General features: G+C 42.0%; 1 protein-coding gene across 1 annotated transcript in view; it reads left to right on the forward strand.

Moving 5' to 3' along the window:
• Positions 1-16,955, forward strand: part of LOC111952844 (tyrosine-protein phosphatase non-receptor type 9) — a 46,249-nt gene that overhangs the window by 11,727 nt on the left and 17,567 nt on the right. The window contains exons 2-3 of the mRNA XM_023971786.2: positions 8,552-8,695; positions 11,306-11,395. Coding sequence (XP_023827554.1) covers positions 8,552-8,695; positions 11,306-11,395 — 234 coding nt within the window. The remainder of the gene's footprint in view (positions 1-8,551; positions 8,696-11,305; positions 11,396-16,955) is intronic.

Genomic DNA, 16,955 nt, shown 5'->3' on the forward strand with positions numbered 1-16,955 from the left:
CACACATACAATTTATCTGTAAGGTCCCTCAGTCGAGCAGTGAATGTCATACACAGATTCAACCACAAAGACCAGTGAGGTTTTCCAATGCCTCGCGAAGAAGGGCACCTGCTGGTAGAGGGGTGAATTTAAAAAGCATGGTGTGTATATAAAGCATATAATTACACTTTGGATGATGTAACAATACACCCAGTCACTACAAAGATACTGGCTTTTTCCTAACTCAGTTGCCGGAGGGGATTTCACCACTAGGCCAATGGTGACATTAAAACAGTTTGTTTAATGGCTGTGATAGGAGAACTGAGGATGGATCAACAACATTGTAGTTATTCCACAATACTAACCTAGTTGACAGAGGGAAAAGAAGGAAGTCTGTACAGAATAAAAATATTTCCAAAACATGCATCCTGTTTGCAACAAGGCACGAAGGCCCCGATTCCAACCTGAGTTAAGCGTACGTAAATAGAACGTAATTCGCTTTTAATGCACTTGTCTCTTCCTATTCTGACCTTGAACTTAAGCATGCTATTCACCTGCTATTCATTTGAGGTGGGGCTAGAACAAATTAAGGTGTGGTGGAAATGTATCTACAGATACACCGTATTTTGACCATTACTTAATTCCCTCTTTCCACCACCTTTACGCATGTGGAAACTATGAATAAGGTTGATCGAACCTGCCGGTTCCAAGTGGAAAAAGCTTTTTCTTATAATTTTTTATTAGAAATAACCGCATTCTCCATGCACTGTAATTTAGAAATTGTTAAGAGCTGGGTAAATTAGTAATCCATTTGGAGAAGGGGATTGTAAAATACAAATTTTTCCCTTATTATCCCTGGAGACAAATGTGAAACCAGCCATATGGAAGCAAGCTGAAGATCATATCAACAGGACATGTATTGCGGCCCCTTTTCCACAGGATATAAATAGATGTGCCGTTATTCCGAATTTTTATCGTGTGCCCTCATAACGTGTGTGGATGAACATTTGGTGACCTCGGCTTCTGTAGGGCTGGACCTGTCGAGGTTGACGTATGTGCTTTGGAATGTTTTGATTACATGCCAGGGCTTTTCTCAGTTTTATTTTACAATTTGAATTATGTTAAATATTAGCCATTATCAGGAGCCACAGTTAGTAATACCACATTTATTTTTGCATCATTGCGTTCCATTTACTTTTCTTTCCTCCGTCATGTCCTTTTCAGTTGTTACGTCATTGAAAAAGGTACGTCTAAATACCAAATACTGAGAAGTGCATAGGTGCCTTTTCTAAGTCTGGAACGTGGCAAAGCAATTCACTTTTTGTCCTGAATACAAAGTGTTGTGTTTAGGAAAAATCCAATACAACAAACACATTACTGAGTACCACTCTCCATATTTTCAAGCATAGTGATGACTGCATCATGTTATGGGTATGCCTGAAATTGTTCAGGACTGGGGAGTTTTTGAGGATAAACATTTTACGGAATGGAGCTAAACACAGGCAAAATCCTAGAGGAAAACCTGGTTGTCTGCTTTTCATCGCATACTGGAATAATGGGAAATGTTGCACCATCCAGGTGTGGAAAGCTCTTCGAGACTTAAACAGGAAGACTCACAGCTGTAATTGCTCCCAATGGTGACTCTAACATGTTTTGACTGAATAAATTTCCCAAACTTTCTACAAACCTGTTTTTGCTTGAGAGGATCTGCGGAGGAGAATGGGTGACACTTCTGTAAAAGGTACAGGGATTGGACTGCTGGTAAAGTAATTTTCTCTGAATCCCCTTGACGATTGTTTGGGGCATCCGGAATTAAAGCTTGTCCGGAGAAGACAAGGTGAGTGCTACCATCAGTCCTGTGTCATGCCAACAGTAAAGCATCCTGAGGCCATTCATGTGTGGGGTTGCTTCTCAGCCAAGGGAGTGGGCTCACTCACAATTTTGCCTAAGAAAACAGCCATGAATAAAGAATGGTACCAACACATCCTCTGAGAGCAACTTCTCCCAACCATCGAGGAACAGTTTGGTGACGAACAATGCCTTTTCCAGCACGATGGAGCACCTTGCCGTAAGGCAAAACTGATAATTAAGTGGCTCGGGGAACAAAACATCGATATTTTGGGTCCATGGCCAGGAAACTCCCCAGACCTTAATCCCATTGAGAACTTGTGGTCAATCCTCAAGATGCAGGTGGACAAACAAAAACCCACAAATTCTGACAAACTCCAAGCATTGGTTATGCAAGAATGGGCTGCCATCAGTCAGGATGTGGCCCAGAAGTTAATTGACAGCATGCCAGGGCGTATTGCAGAGACCTTGAAAAAGAAGGGTCAACACTGCAAATATTGACTCTTTGCATCAATTTCATGTATTTGTCAATAAAAGCCTTTTGACACTTATGAAAAGCTTGTAATTATACTTCAGTATTCCATAGTAACATCTGACAAAAATATCTAAAGACACTGAAGCAGCAAACTTTGGAAATTAATATTTGTGTCATTCTCAACTTTTGGCCACGACTGTATAAGCTTGGCACATCTAGTCACTGGGATTTTTGCCCATTCTTCAAGGCAAAACTGCTCCAGCTCTTTCAAGTAGGATGGGTTCTGCTGGTGTACAGCTATCTTTAACCTCTCTAGGGTACGTGAGACAGTAGTGTCCCACCTCTTCAACAGCCAGTGAAACTGCAGGGCGCCAAATTCAAAACAACAGAAATCCCATAATTAAAATTCCTCAAACATACATGTATTTTACACCATTTTAAAGATACATTTGTTGTAAATCCAGCCATAGTGTCCGATTTTTCAAAAAGGCTTTACGACGAAAGCAAACCAAACCATTATGTTAGGTGAGTGCCTATTCACAGAATAACACAGCCATTTTTCCAGCCAAAGAGAGGATTCACAAAAAGCAGACAGATCAAATTAATCACTAACCTTTGATGATCTTCATCAGATGACACTGACAGGACTTCATGTTACACAATCCCTGCCACTGAAAAATATCCCCACAGGATGATGCTGCCTCCACCATGCTTCAAGCGTGGTGGGGGCAGCATCATCCAATGGGGATATCCTTGAGTGGTCCATCCAGAGCCCGGACTTGAACCTAATCGAACATCACTGGAGAGACCTGAAAATCTCTGTGCAGCGACGCTCCCCATCCAATCTGACAGCTTGAGAGGATCTGCAGAGGAGAATGGGAGAAACTCCCCAAATACAGGTGTGCCAACTTTTAGTGTAATTCCAGAGAAGACTCTAGGCTGTAATCGCTACCAAAGGTGCTTCAACGAACTACTGAGTAAAGAGTCTGAATACTTATGTAATTGTGATATTTCAGTTATTTATTTTTAAGAACCTGTTTTTGCTTCGTCATTATGGGGTATTGTGTGTAGTTTGAGGTGGAAAAAAACAACAATTTAATCCATTTTATTATAAGGCTTTAACATAACAACATGTGGAAAAAGTCAAGGGGTCTGAATACGTCACGAATGCACTGTAAATCCATGGAAATGTTTTTTAAACATTCAGGCTTAAGTCTTGAGTGTTTAATGTTTGGTGGCTGACTAGATTTGGACTGGATTGAGCATTGTATAGACAGCGGTGGCTGCTCAAATACAGACTAAAATGTACTCCTATTGCTTGAATGGATACTCCGATGGTGTCAACAAAAGATATGTTTTGACCTCTAATGTGGGTGAATATAATTGGGCTGGGAATGGTCAACATTAATGCTCAACTGATGTATGAACTAGAGCCAAACAGATGCATCCTTTCACCGACATTATCGGCCACTGTTGGCCTTTTACCGATACCGGACGATAATTCCACCAATAACGGATATTCAATAAATATGATGGAAAAAGGGAATCTCATGCTTATCTGAACCCTTGCAGCCGTTCCTATGGTGTCACAATGTAAGAAGTCAACATTTGAAGTATATTTCTTGGATAATTGCTGTTTTGGATGGCAATTTATGAGAACTCTGTGTGGAAAAGATGTTCCTTTTTTAATTTCCCTGCTTTTAACAGTATATCGGCAGATGTGTAGGTATTGGAAAGTTCCCCCCCCCCCCCCAAACAAATCAGAATCGTATCGGACCCAAATAAAAAATAAAAAACATATTGGTCGGGCTTTAATATGAACTCTGTCGCTTGCGGTTCGTATATCGTTCAGACTGGTTAAAATGTGCACTCTGTCTATTCACTTGATATTGATTGACTCTCCCCTCTACGTGTGAGCCAAAGATAACTTCCTGACTAATATTAACCTAACTACTAATGTCTGATAGCTACTCTCTCTCCCTCAAGCTCTCTCTCCCTCCCTCTCCCTGATATCTTAGGCTTTTAAGGAGAATCAACAGACTTTGGGCAGAGCATTCTGGGAACGCTGTGACCTCTTCATAGAGAAAGCAGACAAGTTTGGCTTCATGCCGAGGGATCGAGATCCGTGAGAGCGGAAGACTTGCATTGAAAAGAAAATGTCTCACAAATGATTGTTTTTATTACAGCATGTGTAACCAGCAGAACCCCCATTTTGAGGAAGTGCGTACTGAATTCCTCAAAGATATGTAAATATTTGCACGTATCGTCTTGATTCACAGAATTTGTGCCAAAATATTTCCTTCGAAGTAGAACTCTTTGTTTAGACCTAATTCTCATGACTGCTATAAACTGTAGCTAAGCAAACAGGCCCAGAATCTGTGTTGGGGACAGTCAGGGTCCATAGACTACTTTTTAGGAGTCCATTCCTGCACCTAGGTACATTTCTAATTCAGGTGAACTGTCTTGAAGTCAGTAATGGGTCCTCCTCTTGGTTCAGCTTGAAGTGTGAACTGTGAAGGTTCAATGTTTTTTTGTGAACCAGAAAGTTCGAGAATATTTATGAATATTGAACCACGTTAATTTTCCTTAGTTTATTCACACACAAAAACCTGTTTCGGTAACATTTTGTTTGGATAGTCCCAAGTACACGGTTTGTAGATCTTCAATAAATGTCAACTTTACAACTATCCCTAGCTCTTACTCTAACCTTAACCCTTATCCTAACCCTAAACTCAAACCTGATTTTAACTGTAACCTTAGGCTGGAGTTAAACAAAGCACCTTTCCCACAATTTTGGGTTTCTTGCAACTGAGTTACTACTTGATTGCTTTGTGAAACACCCCAATGCAACTCATCTGCAACTTGGTTGCATCCAACTTTGTGCTAGTGAAAATAGATTCCTCGACTCTTTGCCTGTCAACTCCCGATGTCGACTCCCATTTCTGGGTGACAAGCTTCGATTCCTCTTGGAATCAACTCCTAAGATTCAGTATTTTTGCATCTGCGGAGACTGAGTATTTAGTAGTGGTTTCTTTGCAGCAATTTAACCATGAAGGCCTGAACGCATTAAGGAAAGAAATTCCACAAATGATTCCATATGTGGTTTTTTTTCATAGTGTTGATGTCTTCACTATTATTCTACAATGTAGAAAATAGTAAAAATAAAAATAAACCCTTGAATGAGTAGGTGTGTTCAAACTTTTGACTGGTACTGTACATCACAACTTAGTGAACTGGAATCGAATCCCGGTATTTGGGCTCTTTGAATAGCATCAAGACTAGCATCCCTTCATCTGCTCTGGGAGTCCAGGGTTCCTGGTTGAATTTTATGTAGAGTCAAACCGATATATAAGTTGACCAATATTATCGCCCGATATTAGCTATACATTTTATTTTGACTGATTTATATCGAATTTGCATTTAAACCACCAAGATTGTTTACATAGAGTTAACAATAAAGTATCATGTCAAATCAGAGCACTTTAAAATGTACTGATAATCTGATATTAGATATAGGCCCACCTCCTTTAGTTAAACACCACCTGCATCCAGAGGAAATGCTTTGTACATGAGATGTCTTAAAGGACCGGGCCAATGTGATGCTTGCTTTGATTTATCAGTTAAAATAATTGAATGATACATAGGGCAACAAACATCCGAATGAGAATGAAACAACCACATGGTGAAAACTCAACAATGCAGCCACACAGTGAGATATATATTTTTTTTTTTACAATTATGTAGTTAAGTTAGCTTCCTCCTCCGGATATTAGCGGTTTGAATAGTATTGGAGCCTCTGACATGCATCAGTTTGTCTTTGAAATCACGAGCTTTGTGAGAGGAGGACAGTGGCATCCTGTCCTTTTCAGCTCTGCTCATCAGTAGCTTTCTGTATTCGTGAAGAGATTCTGACTCCCCATAGTTGACTTCCCCCTCTCGCTGGCTGGGGAAGCGGAACTTGCTCTGAGCGTGAGCTTTCATTAGCCTCTATCTTCTGTGACAGCTCGCTGGTGCTGCCTGGCTGGGCTCGCCCACCAACAAAATTCCGGAAGCCTTTTGGGAGGACATAGATAGAGAGTGTGCACGCTTAGATTGGTCTCTTTGCTAGCTGAAACATATAGCTGGTGGTTCTCTAGTGCCTTTTTACACTACTGTAGATTTCAATACTGATAGTGTTATTGAACAATTTTTGTCCAAATGTGTTGGTTAAATATTTAGTTATTCTATTGAATGGGTATAATGGGGAAGTTTGAATGAGCTTTGAATGAGCACCTTCAGGCCTGGTGTCTGGAGTGGAAGATGGTGTGATATGAGAGACAGGAAATTAATGGTCCACCTTGACAGTCAGCTATCAGATAAAGGGATGAAATTCTGAAAAGACTCCATATTGAAATCTAGCACCTAGGTAATGTTATTTTTCATAGCATTCTTCTATAAAACATGATTAACTCTATGCACATGACTTTTTACTCTATGAAAAACATTACGTTGATCTTGTTTATCTCGTACGCTTGTTTATTCCATGTGTAACTCTGTGTTGTTGTTTGTGTCGCACCGCTTTGCTTTATCTTGGCCAGGTCCTAGTTGTAAATAAGTACTTGTTCTCAACTAGCTTACCTGGTTCAATAAAGGTGAAATAAAAAATATCTACTCAGCCTTGTTGTTCATAAATAATGCATAGGTAACTGAGCTGAGTGCTGAAATGGGAATTTTGTGTACCTAGTTATATAATTGATTGGGGTAAATCAACATGAGAAAAAACAGTCCCAGCCAGTGTTCATGTAAAATGATGCTGCCGTAATCACTTACCTAAAGGTAATTTTGCTAAACCTTCCTAGTGGCCAAAGGGTGTGTATGTCCGTCTTTGTGTAAAGTGTGTGTGTGCACATGGGTGTGCGTGAAATCTATAGTGAACAAAAATATAAATTCAACCTGCAACAATTGCAAGATTTTACTGAAGAGCCAGGCCCAACCAATCAGTGAGTTTTTTTTTTTTCCTCCATCACAAAGAGCCTTTTTATTCTACGCACCACATCCTGTACCCACCCCCCCCGCCCCCCGACGATCCCACAGGTGAAGAAGCCCGATTGGAGGTCCTGGGCTGGCATGGTCTACGACATTAGAGGCAGCTTATGGTAGAGAAGTACACATTCAATTATCTGGCGACAGCTTTGGTGGACGTTCTTGCAGTCAGCGTGCCCATTGCACGCTCCCTCAAAAACTTGATACATCTGTGACATTGTGTTGTGTGACAAAACTGCACATTTTTAAGGTCGCCTTTTATTGTCCCCAGCATAAGGTGCACCTATGTAATCATGTTGTTTAATCAGCTTCTTGATATGCCACACCTGTCGGGTGGATGGATTATTTTAGCAAAGGAGAAATGATCGCTAACAGGGATATAAACAAATTTTTGCGCTAAATTTGAGAGAAATAAGTGTTTTGTGCGTCAAGAACATTTTGGGGATTTTCTTTTTTCAGCTCGTGAAACATGGGACCTACAATTTACGTGTTGCGTTTTATCTTTTTATTCAGTGTACATCCATTTTTGTTTGAAGACCCCATTCCTTAAATCAAGTGCAAGAACGCACACAATTTCTTGAAGCTGATGGTGCAATCTTGGATCTCAATAATTTAACCATAACTATTCAAGATTGGAGAACTGCAAGTCTGTTTTCTGCATACAAGCTCCGTGTATTTCTTATGGCAGGTTTGATAGAGGTAGGGTTTATGGAATCCAAGTTGTTCTGATTAGATGAATAGCCCAGCACTTTTTACTCAACTGCTAGTCCCAGCTAACAAAAGGCTTGGAAGTACAGAAATGTGGAAGCACAACGTGCTATACCTACAAGTTGAACCTCTGTTTTTGTTGGTATCTTATTTTTTTCATGCAGCCAAGTCACCTCTGTCTTCCAACACCCTTTCTCTCTTTATGAAATTAAATGCTCTCTCATGGTAAAGGCCATACAGACACCAACACCACTTCCTCATAGGATGTATCACTTTTCACTTCTTCTTTCACTTCTTCTAGTCTCTTTTATTATCTCTGTGGAGTGAGTACATAGGTTGTGTCCCAAATGGCACCATATTCCCTATATAGTGCACTACTTTTGACCAGAGCCCATAGGACTCTGATCAAAGGAAATGCACTATATATGGAAAAGGGTGCCATTCAAAAGCAGTGTGCTAGGGAATATGCTGCCATTTAGGACACAGTCATGGTGTGTGACCGCATCTCTGTGTTTTTAGGCTACCAAACAGTTTCTGGAGGAAATCAACAAGTGGACCACTCAGCATGGAGTGTCCCAGCTGTCCTGGGAAGTGGCCGTCAAGTTCCTCATGGCGCGCAAGTTCGACGTGCTGCGAGCCATTGAGCTCTTCCACAGCTACAGGGTAAGTGTGTGTATGTATGTATGCATGCGCTCGTGCATGTCAGTGGTGGCTGGTAACTTGTAAAGTTAGGGAGAAAGATGGTTAATTTATTTTTAAATAAACATTTTAGTTAAAATTTATGTATTTTTTCCCCTCAATTTTGAGGGGGACAATCCTCCTCTTCCTACTTTATCTTGGCAAAGGAAGAATTCTCATTAACATGGATATAAACAAATTGGTGCACCAAATTTGAGAGAAATAAGCTTTTTGTGCATATGGAACATTTCTGGGATCTTTTTATTTCAGCTCATGAAACATTGAACCAAAACGTTACATGTTGCGTTGATGCACTATATATACATAGTATGTGGAAACTTAGCCAAATCCACTATTTTAGCCACACCCGTTGCTGACAGGTGTATACAATCCAGCAGAAAGCCATGCAATCTCCATAGACAAACATTGGCAGTAGAATGGCCTTTCTGAAGAGCTCAGTGACTTTCATTGTGGCACCATCATAGGATGCCACTTTTCCAACAAATCAGTTTGTGAAATGTCCTCCCCACATTCTGAAATTGCATTTTTGCCCCCCCCCCCCTCAGTTTTATCATTGGAATGTGATACAAAACGAGGCAACGTTGCATTAGGACCATGCGGACGCCTCCAAGCGGTCAGGAAGGTTGTTTGGAGGTTTTATCCGACTGGATAAAAAAAGTAATAGGTCCTACCCCCCCACTTGTAAAACCAGAGTTGCACCCCTGAAGTGGAAACATTTAGGAGCAACATTGTTAGGCCACACAAGCTCACAGAACGGGAACGGCGGGTGCTGATGCGCATAGCGTGTAAAAATCGTCTGTCCTCGGTTGCAACACTCACTACCGAGTTCCAAACTGCCTCTGGAACAGCCTCAGCAGTACTGTTCGTCGGGAGCTTAATGAAAGGGGTTTCCGTGGCCGAGCAGCCGCACGCACACAAGCAAAAGATCACCATATGCAATGCCAAGTGTTGGCTGGAATGGTGTAAATCTCGCCACCATTGGACTCTGGAGCAGTGGCAACGCGTTCTCTGGAGTGATGCTTCACCATCTGGCAGTCCGAAGAACAAATCTGGGTTTGGCGAATGCCAGGAGAACACTACCTGCCCGAATGCATAGTGCCAACTGTAAAGTTTGGTGGAGGAGGAGTAATGGTCTGGGGCTGTTTTTCATGGTTCGGGATTGGCACCCTAGTTCCAGTGAAGGGAAATTTTAATGCTACAGCATACAATGACATTATATATAATTCTGTGCTTCCAACTTTGTGGTAACAGTTTGGGGAAGGCCCTTTCCTGTTTCAGCATGACAATTCCCCTGTGCACAAAGCGAGGTCCAATCCCCCCCGTGCACAAAGCAAGGTTTATTCTTATTTACAATGACGGCCAAACCCGGACGACGCTGGGCCAATTGTGCGCTGCCCTATGGGACTCCCAATCACAGCCGGATGTGATGCAGTCTGGATTCGAACCAGAGACTGTAGTGATGCCTCTTTCACTGAGATGCAGTGCCTTAGACTGCTGTGCCACTCAGGAGCCCCCATCCACTACAGAAATGGTTTGTTGAGATCGGTGTGGAAGAACTTGACTGGCCTGCACAGAGCCCCTACCTCAACCCCATCGAACGACTTTGGGATGAATTGGAACACCGACTGTGAGTCGGGCCTAATAACCCAACATCACTAATGCTCTTGTGGCTGAATGGAATCAGGTCTCCGTAGCACTGTTCCAACTTCTAGTGGGAAGCCTTCCCAGAAGAGTGGAGGCTGTTATAGCAGCAAAGGGGGGGACCAACTCCATATTAATGTCCATGATTTTGTAATGAGTTCGACGAGCATGTAGTGTATTCTTGTTCAGTGTATAAGCATGTTAAGTAATACGTCATGATTCTTGAGCCCACGGGTATCCAATCGTTTGCCACGGTAGTCAGTTTAAGCTCTGCTCCACGCGGATCAAGGTAAAGGCTTTCTAGTCACTTGGACAGGTAGTTCTTTGTAAATATACAGTACTGTCGTGTAGCCTACAAGGTTCAATTCACAGCTTCCTACAGGTATTTATACCTTATCTGCTTGGCTATCACGGTATCACTGCAATACCATACATCCTGAAAATCTCCTCAGAAATGGTTTCCTTTCCTTTTCTCTTTCCTTTCAGCTAAACTTCCCTTTAATCACATGACGGTTGAGCGCACACTTGCTGGTAGGACTCATCCATATATTGCCTGCGAAGACATGGATGTCGATTTTAGGCAGCCCCCCGCACCGCTCTGATTCAGAGGGGTTGGGTTAAATGCGGAAGACACATTTCAGTTGTACAACTGACTAGGTATCCCCCTTTCCCCTTTCATCCTTTCATCAAACCAATGCAGATGAAGGAAAGACCAATCACTGAAGAGTTCTGAGACACACTAGGTCTGGGATGAGGAAATGCTGTCCTGCACTACCACACCTGATTCAACTGATAGTAGTGGCCTACATTGAAGACGGTTTAGGTGGATTTGGATCATTTGAATCAAGTGTGTTAGTGCTGGACTGGAACAAAAGCCTGTAGACTTCACAGGCCTGATGTTCCCTTAACTCTTATTTTTTTTCATGTGTCTAGGAGACGCGTCTGAAAGAGGGCATCGTTAAACTACAGCCTCAGGAGGAACCTCTGCATTCGGAGCTGCTCAGTGGGAAGTTCACTGTGCTGGTGAGTTTAATAGTGTGTGTGTTGTGTTTTTGTGTGTGCAAAGGCGTATGGCAGCTTTGGCAACCCTCTGTGGCATTAAGCCTACAACAACCATCTTAACCATCTCTTCGTTTCACTCCGTGTCAAAATGTTTTCTTCCGCGTCGTGCCTACTGAACACGACCCAGATGCTGAAAAAAGATGAACGCTAAAACAACTCCAGGACCAGACTCATTGCGTTGGTTGTCCTCTATGTCTGGAGCGGGTAGCGGATGTCGATTCCCCTCCCCGGGGCCGTTAGTCAGTCAGTGCAATGGGCCTTGCACGGCTCGCAAGACAGAGACGGTAATGTCATGACACATACCGTCTCAACGCCTCTCACTCCCATTCCATTAGGAGGATGCTCTCGTCAGGATGGGGGGGGGGGACAGTGCAGGAAATGCTCTGGGATCATCTGTTTTTTCTTTTACGACTATGAGATATATGGAGCTGTGCCGACTAGGCTGCTTTCTGCTGTAGTAGTTACGCAGACAGTAGTAGGTGGGGTGTGGGGGTTGTGGCATATTTTGGTTAAACTATCCCCAATTCAATGGAATTGCAACCCTCTGCATGCACAGTGCACTCTTCCATCACATGTGTAGTGCACTTTTCCATCACATGTACAGCTGATTCTCAAGATCTTGCACACTGAGATGCTATTGAGCCCACTCTACTACACTGTCTGAGTCAAGGACTACATGCTTTCTGGTAAGTTTTGATTACAATACTGGGTGGGGTATATTTTATATGACATACATGATTTTTTGGTAACTAGTAAATAGTAGCCTATAGCAAAGTGTGTTTAAATAATTTAACTTGTTAATTTTTGCTACCATGTGGGTTTTAGCTTGCTTGAGCCTGCTAACTGAGGAGTGTTAATTCACCTGTCTCCATACATGTTTAATTTCAAAACATTTATCTTACAAAGGAGTTGTTTAATCTAACTGCTTAACTATTTATCTGTACATGGAATTGTATTTGTTATTTTTTACTGATTTCTATTTATTTATTTGAAATCTTTACAGAAAAATGCCACGGGCACTATCTGATGTGTGGAGACATTTCACTGCAGCTAATGTAAAAGGAAAAGCTGTGTACATTTGCAAATACTGTGCCAAATCATATGTGAAGAATGCAACAAAGATGCAGAATCATCTGGCCAAGAGCATAAAGTTCCCTCAGCGCTCACAAAAAGCAACCACTGACAAAAGTCCCTCTACTTCTATTTGATGCGAAAATTATGGATCAGACACCTTATCGATAGCAACAGCTCATGGTCCTCCTGGAATCMGAAGTTTTTTKGGGTTGAAACCTCTGTTTATTCAGTCTTACAAGACAACACAAAACAATATAAATAATATACTCAACTAGAAAAAAGATACCGTACTTTAGACAAGTTAAACACACCGGGCAGAAGGCTACAAAGGTTAAAGGGCAATCTGTAGTACAGAGACAGAGCAAACACCTCACCATTGTTCCTGTAAACAGTCAAGGGATAGGGGTGGAGAAATGCAACCACTCACAGACAGTCATGGCCACAGACCGACCATCCACTGGACCAAAAATAAAGTTTACAAAGCTTTAAAAGAAAAAAGGAATAATCATTTTATGTAAGCGTGAACAAAACAAAAAAAACAGGGCAAAACTAGCTCACATTTTAGTCTCTGACCGGGCAAGATGAACAAGGCATCCACAGGTAACAATCAATAAGCACATCATCAACCTTAATGACCCCCCCCCCCCAAAAAACCCCACAAAGAAATGCTCATCCAACCCTTGAGTCACAGGGGAGTCAAATACAGACTTATTTTTGTTTTAATATGAATGCCATCAGAGGATGGACTGTTTAAAATAAGACCGGAATGGAGCCCAAGCCCCATAAAACAGTTTGGGGTTCCCACGTCTCTCACCCAAAATGTATACGATGGGGGAGATGCCATCTTGCAGTTCTGAAGTATTAGCCATCTAGCTAAAAGAGTTGTATAAGCAACAGTGTCCGACTGGATTCTTGACAGGGGGGTACCTATGGTCAGTACACCAAAAAGGGCTGTAGAGACTGATCTATAACAGTGTCATATATATCAGAGAAACATTTCAATATTAATTCCCAGAAACCTGACAGTTTATGACAGCCCCAAAACATATGCAACAGTGTGGCTGGTTCCGTTTTACATCTGACACAGGTAGGATCAAAGTTAGAGAATATTCTTCCAAGTTTGGTCCCAGACCAGTGGCTACGGTGAACCACCTTGAATTGAATGAGGCTGTGTCTAGTGCTAAAAGAGGATGAATGCACCCTGTGTAGCACAAGATTCCGAGGTATCTTCCCCAAGTTCCTCCCCCAAATCCTTTTCCCATCGAGTCTTTAAAGGCACCAAAGAAGGGTTCTGTACGTCATTAATGATTGCATATACATCTGAAATTGCGCCCCTAGGAAGCTTGTTCAGCTCAAAGATGATCTCTATAGCTGTATTCGCAGGCCTATGGGGAAATTCAGGTGTGTTAGCTCTGACAAAGTTCCTAGTCTGGAGATAGTGGGATTGGGGGAGGTTGAACTTCTCCTGTAGCTGAGCAAAAGAGACAAATGTATCATCAAAGAATAATTGGGCTAGTGAGGAGAGGCCTAGTGAGTGCCATTTACGTCCTGTAAAATTTGGTTGGAAAACCGTCCGGACCTGATGATTTACCACTTTTCATTGCGGACACTGCTGTTGCAATCTCCTCAGGTGTAGATTCTTCTTCTAGACAGTCATGGGAGTCTGTATCAATTGAAGGCATATTCAGGCCATTAAAGAATGAATCAATCAGCAAAGGGTCTTGAGGAGATTCAGAGGTGTATAGCGCAGAGTAAAATTGTTTAAATTGATCATTGATCTCTTTATGTATAACTGTGGTGGCACCAGACAGGGTCCTTATTTGTGGGATTAAACGTGAGGCCTCAGATTTACGGATCTGATGTGCAAGGAGTTTACTGGCCTTCATACACTCTGTATCGAGCTCGCAAGAGTAAATGTTCAGCTTGCCTGGTAGAAAGCTCATCAAATTCAGATTGGAGTAGTTGGCGCTCTTTATGTAGATCAGAGGAAGGAACCGTAGCATACTTCTCATCCAATGTGGCTAGGGATTCGCTCAGGTTCCGAAGCTGCTGAGAGCGAGCTTTGTTTTGGTTGGCTGTAAAATAAATAATTTGGCCAGACTCCCATATGGTAGAGCAGGACATACCTGGCGTTGAATTAGTTTCTAGGAATAAGGTGATTTCAGAAGAAATGAAATTGACAAACTCCTTATCTGAGAGTAAAATGGGGTTRAGACGCCATTGATAACACATAGGAGATCGCTGGGGAAACTCTAGTTCAAGCACTAATGGTGAATGGTCAGAAATAACAATACTCTCRTAAGTACACCGCCGAAGGTTATGCAGAAGTAATCAATGCGGGAGTATGTTTGATGAACATGAGAATAAAAGGAATACTGTCTATCTGTAGGGTGTAGGAAACACCAGGCCTCACACACAGCATATTTCTGAAGGAAAGATTAAGTAGGGCACATTTAGATGGCCTGTAGTTCTTTGTGAGGACTTGTCAAGAACTGGGGACATTGTACAGTTGAACCCCCCCCCCACTCCCCCTAAAATCAACAAATGGGAATCTAAATTAGGTATAGCAGATAAAAAGTAAGAAATAAAACTTGTGTCATCCCAATTGGGAGCATAAGCACTAGCCAAAACAAGTGGGGTAGGAAACAGTTTACCAGTTACTATGACGTATCGTCCCTTAGGATCACCAATAACCTCAGAAGCTACAAAGGGAGTAGATGTATCAACCAAAATGGCAGCACCCCTTGATTTACTATGAAAGTTAGAGTGGAACACTTGACCAACCCAGTCCCTACGCATCCTAAAATGCTCACCAGTCCTCAAGTGAGTCTCTTGTAGAAATGCAAAATTTGCATTCAAACCCTTTAAGTGTGTCAACACCCTCTTACGCTTCACAGGATTGGTAACCCCTTTGATGTTCCACGAAATGTACTTGATCGTATTGTTTTGGCCACCATGAGCACTCCCGTTATACAACTATGTCATTAGAGCATAGAGTGGAAAAGCAATCAGTACCCAAAAACCCCAGATTAACTTGTCTCAGAGTAATAATGTACGGTGCAAGATATTTGGAAAAAGCACAGAAAAAAAACTAAAAAGACAGAACGACAACATTAGAACTAAACAATTCAACCTCCCTCCTCCCCCATCCCAGACAGTACCTCCCCAAACGAGGTACAAGCATAAATAGAACATGTTCTCTTTGCACAGTATGTCTGTGAGAGTGCGGTGTTAAACCCAAACCTACAGTCCTGCTCTTTAAAGTCGCGTTTTTTGTTAGTGGATCAAGCAGCAAAAAGAGAGAAATAAAAGTGAATCCCACAAAAGCACCACTTATAGATGTATATAATTATATTCCCAGTCTTATAACAGGCATTGAGAGAGAAAATAAATAAAATGTATAAAGGCTGTCAACCAAAAACATAATTTGAAGTAAGCAAATCATAGTTAGACAATCAAAAAAAAAAAAAAAAAATTGCCTAGTTTGACGATAAGACACCTTACAGCTAAGACCAAAAAACTATGTGTGCACAACGTTGAACGTTTTCTGGGCATAAATGACGTTCAAAACCTTTAAAATTGAAGTGAAGACCCACAAAGTGTAGCCTCGGAGCATTTACTGTTTACTGGGTCGTTACAAATGGATGCAGTAAACAAATAACCAAAAAATATTTTGAGTCACTGAGACACAATGTAAACAAACTGAGTAGCTGAATATGAGAGCCTAGAAACACAGGAGTTAAGTAAAACCTTAATACAATGAAATTAAAATGACTGAATGCTTGTAAGGCAAGCACACTAGATGATCAAAACATTAGATCACATCAAATAAGCCCGAATGGGTTCGCCAACTCCYCAATTATACAAGAATAGTATGTTATAACTAAACATAATTGTACCACAGGTGGGCTACTTACTATCCACAGTTCGCAAGGAACAATTGCTGATCTATGAGCAAGATCAAGACTTCTTGAGCCATAGCCTCATCCGGAGACTCAAATGTGTAGTATTTACCATCATGAGATAGCCGGGAATCGCAGTCCATACTTCACACGTGGATGGTCCCGTAGGAGTTGTTTGGCCTGCCCGAAAGCTGCGCACTGCCTGGAAACAGTGGGAGAGTAGTCCTGGTAGATAGAGAAGCTCTGTCCTTGAAAGCTCAGAGTGGTATTGCGGGGTCGGAGAATCTCCATCTTCTCATGGAAAAAGTGCACTCGAATGTCACGGGGCCTCTCACCATCCCGGGGCTTTGGTCGCGGCGACCAGTGGGCACGATCAATCAGGGGCTTCTCATCCAAGGCAAGAACATCCTTCAGCAGCCCAGAAACGAAATCAGTGGCGCGAGGCATTTCCGCTGCCTCTGGGACCGATACCAGTCTCCGGTTATTGCGGCGAGAGAATCCCTCTAAACTCACAACTCTCCTGCACCTTTTTCAAATCCGTAGCT

Source organism: Salvelinus sp. IW2-2015, linkage group LG26 (assembly GCF_002910315.2).
Source record: "Salvelinus sp. IW2-2015 linkage group LG26, ASM291031v2, whole genome shotgun sequence".
NCBI classification, from domain to species: Eukaryota; Metazoa; Chordata; class Actinopteri; order Salmoniformes; family Salmonidae; genus Salvelinus; species Salvelinus sp. IW2-2015.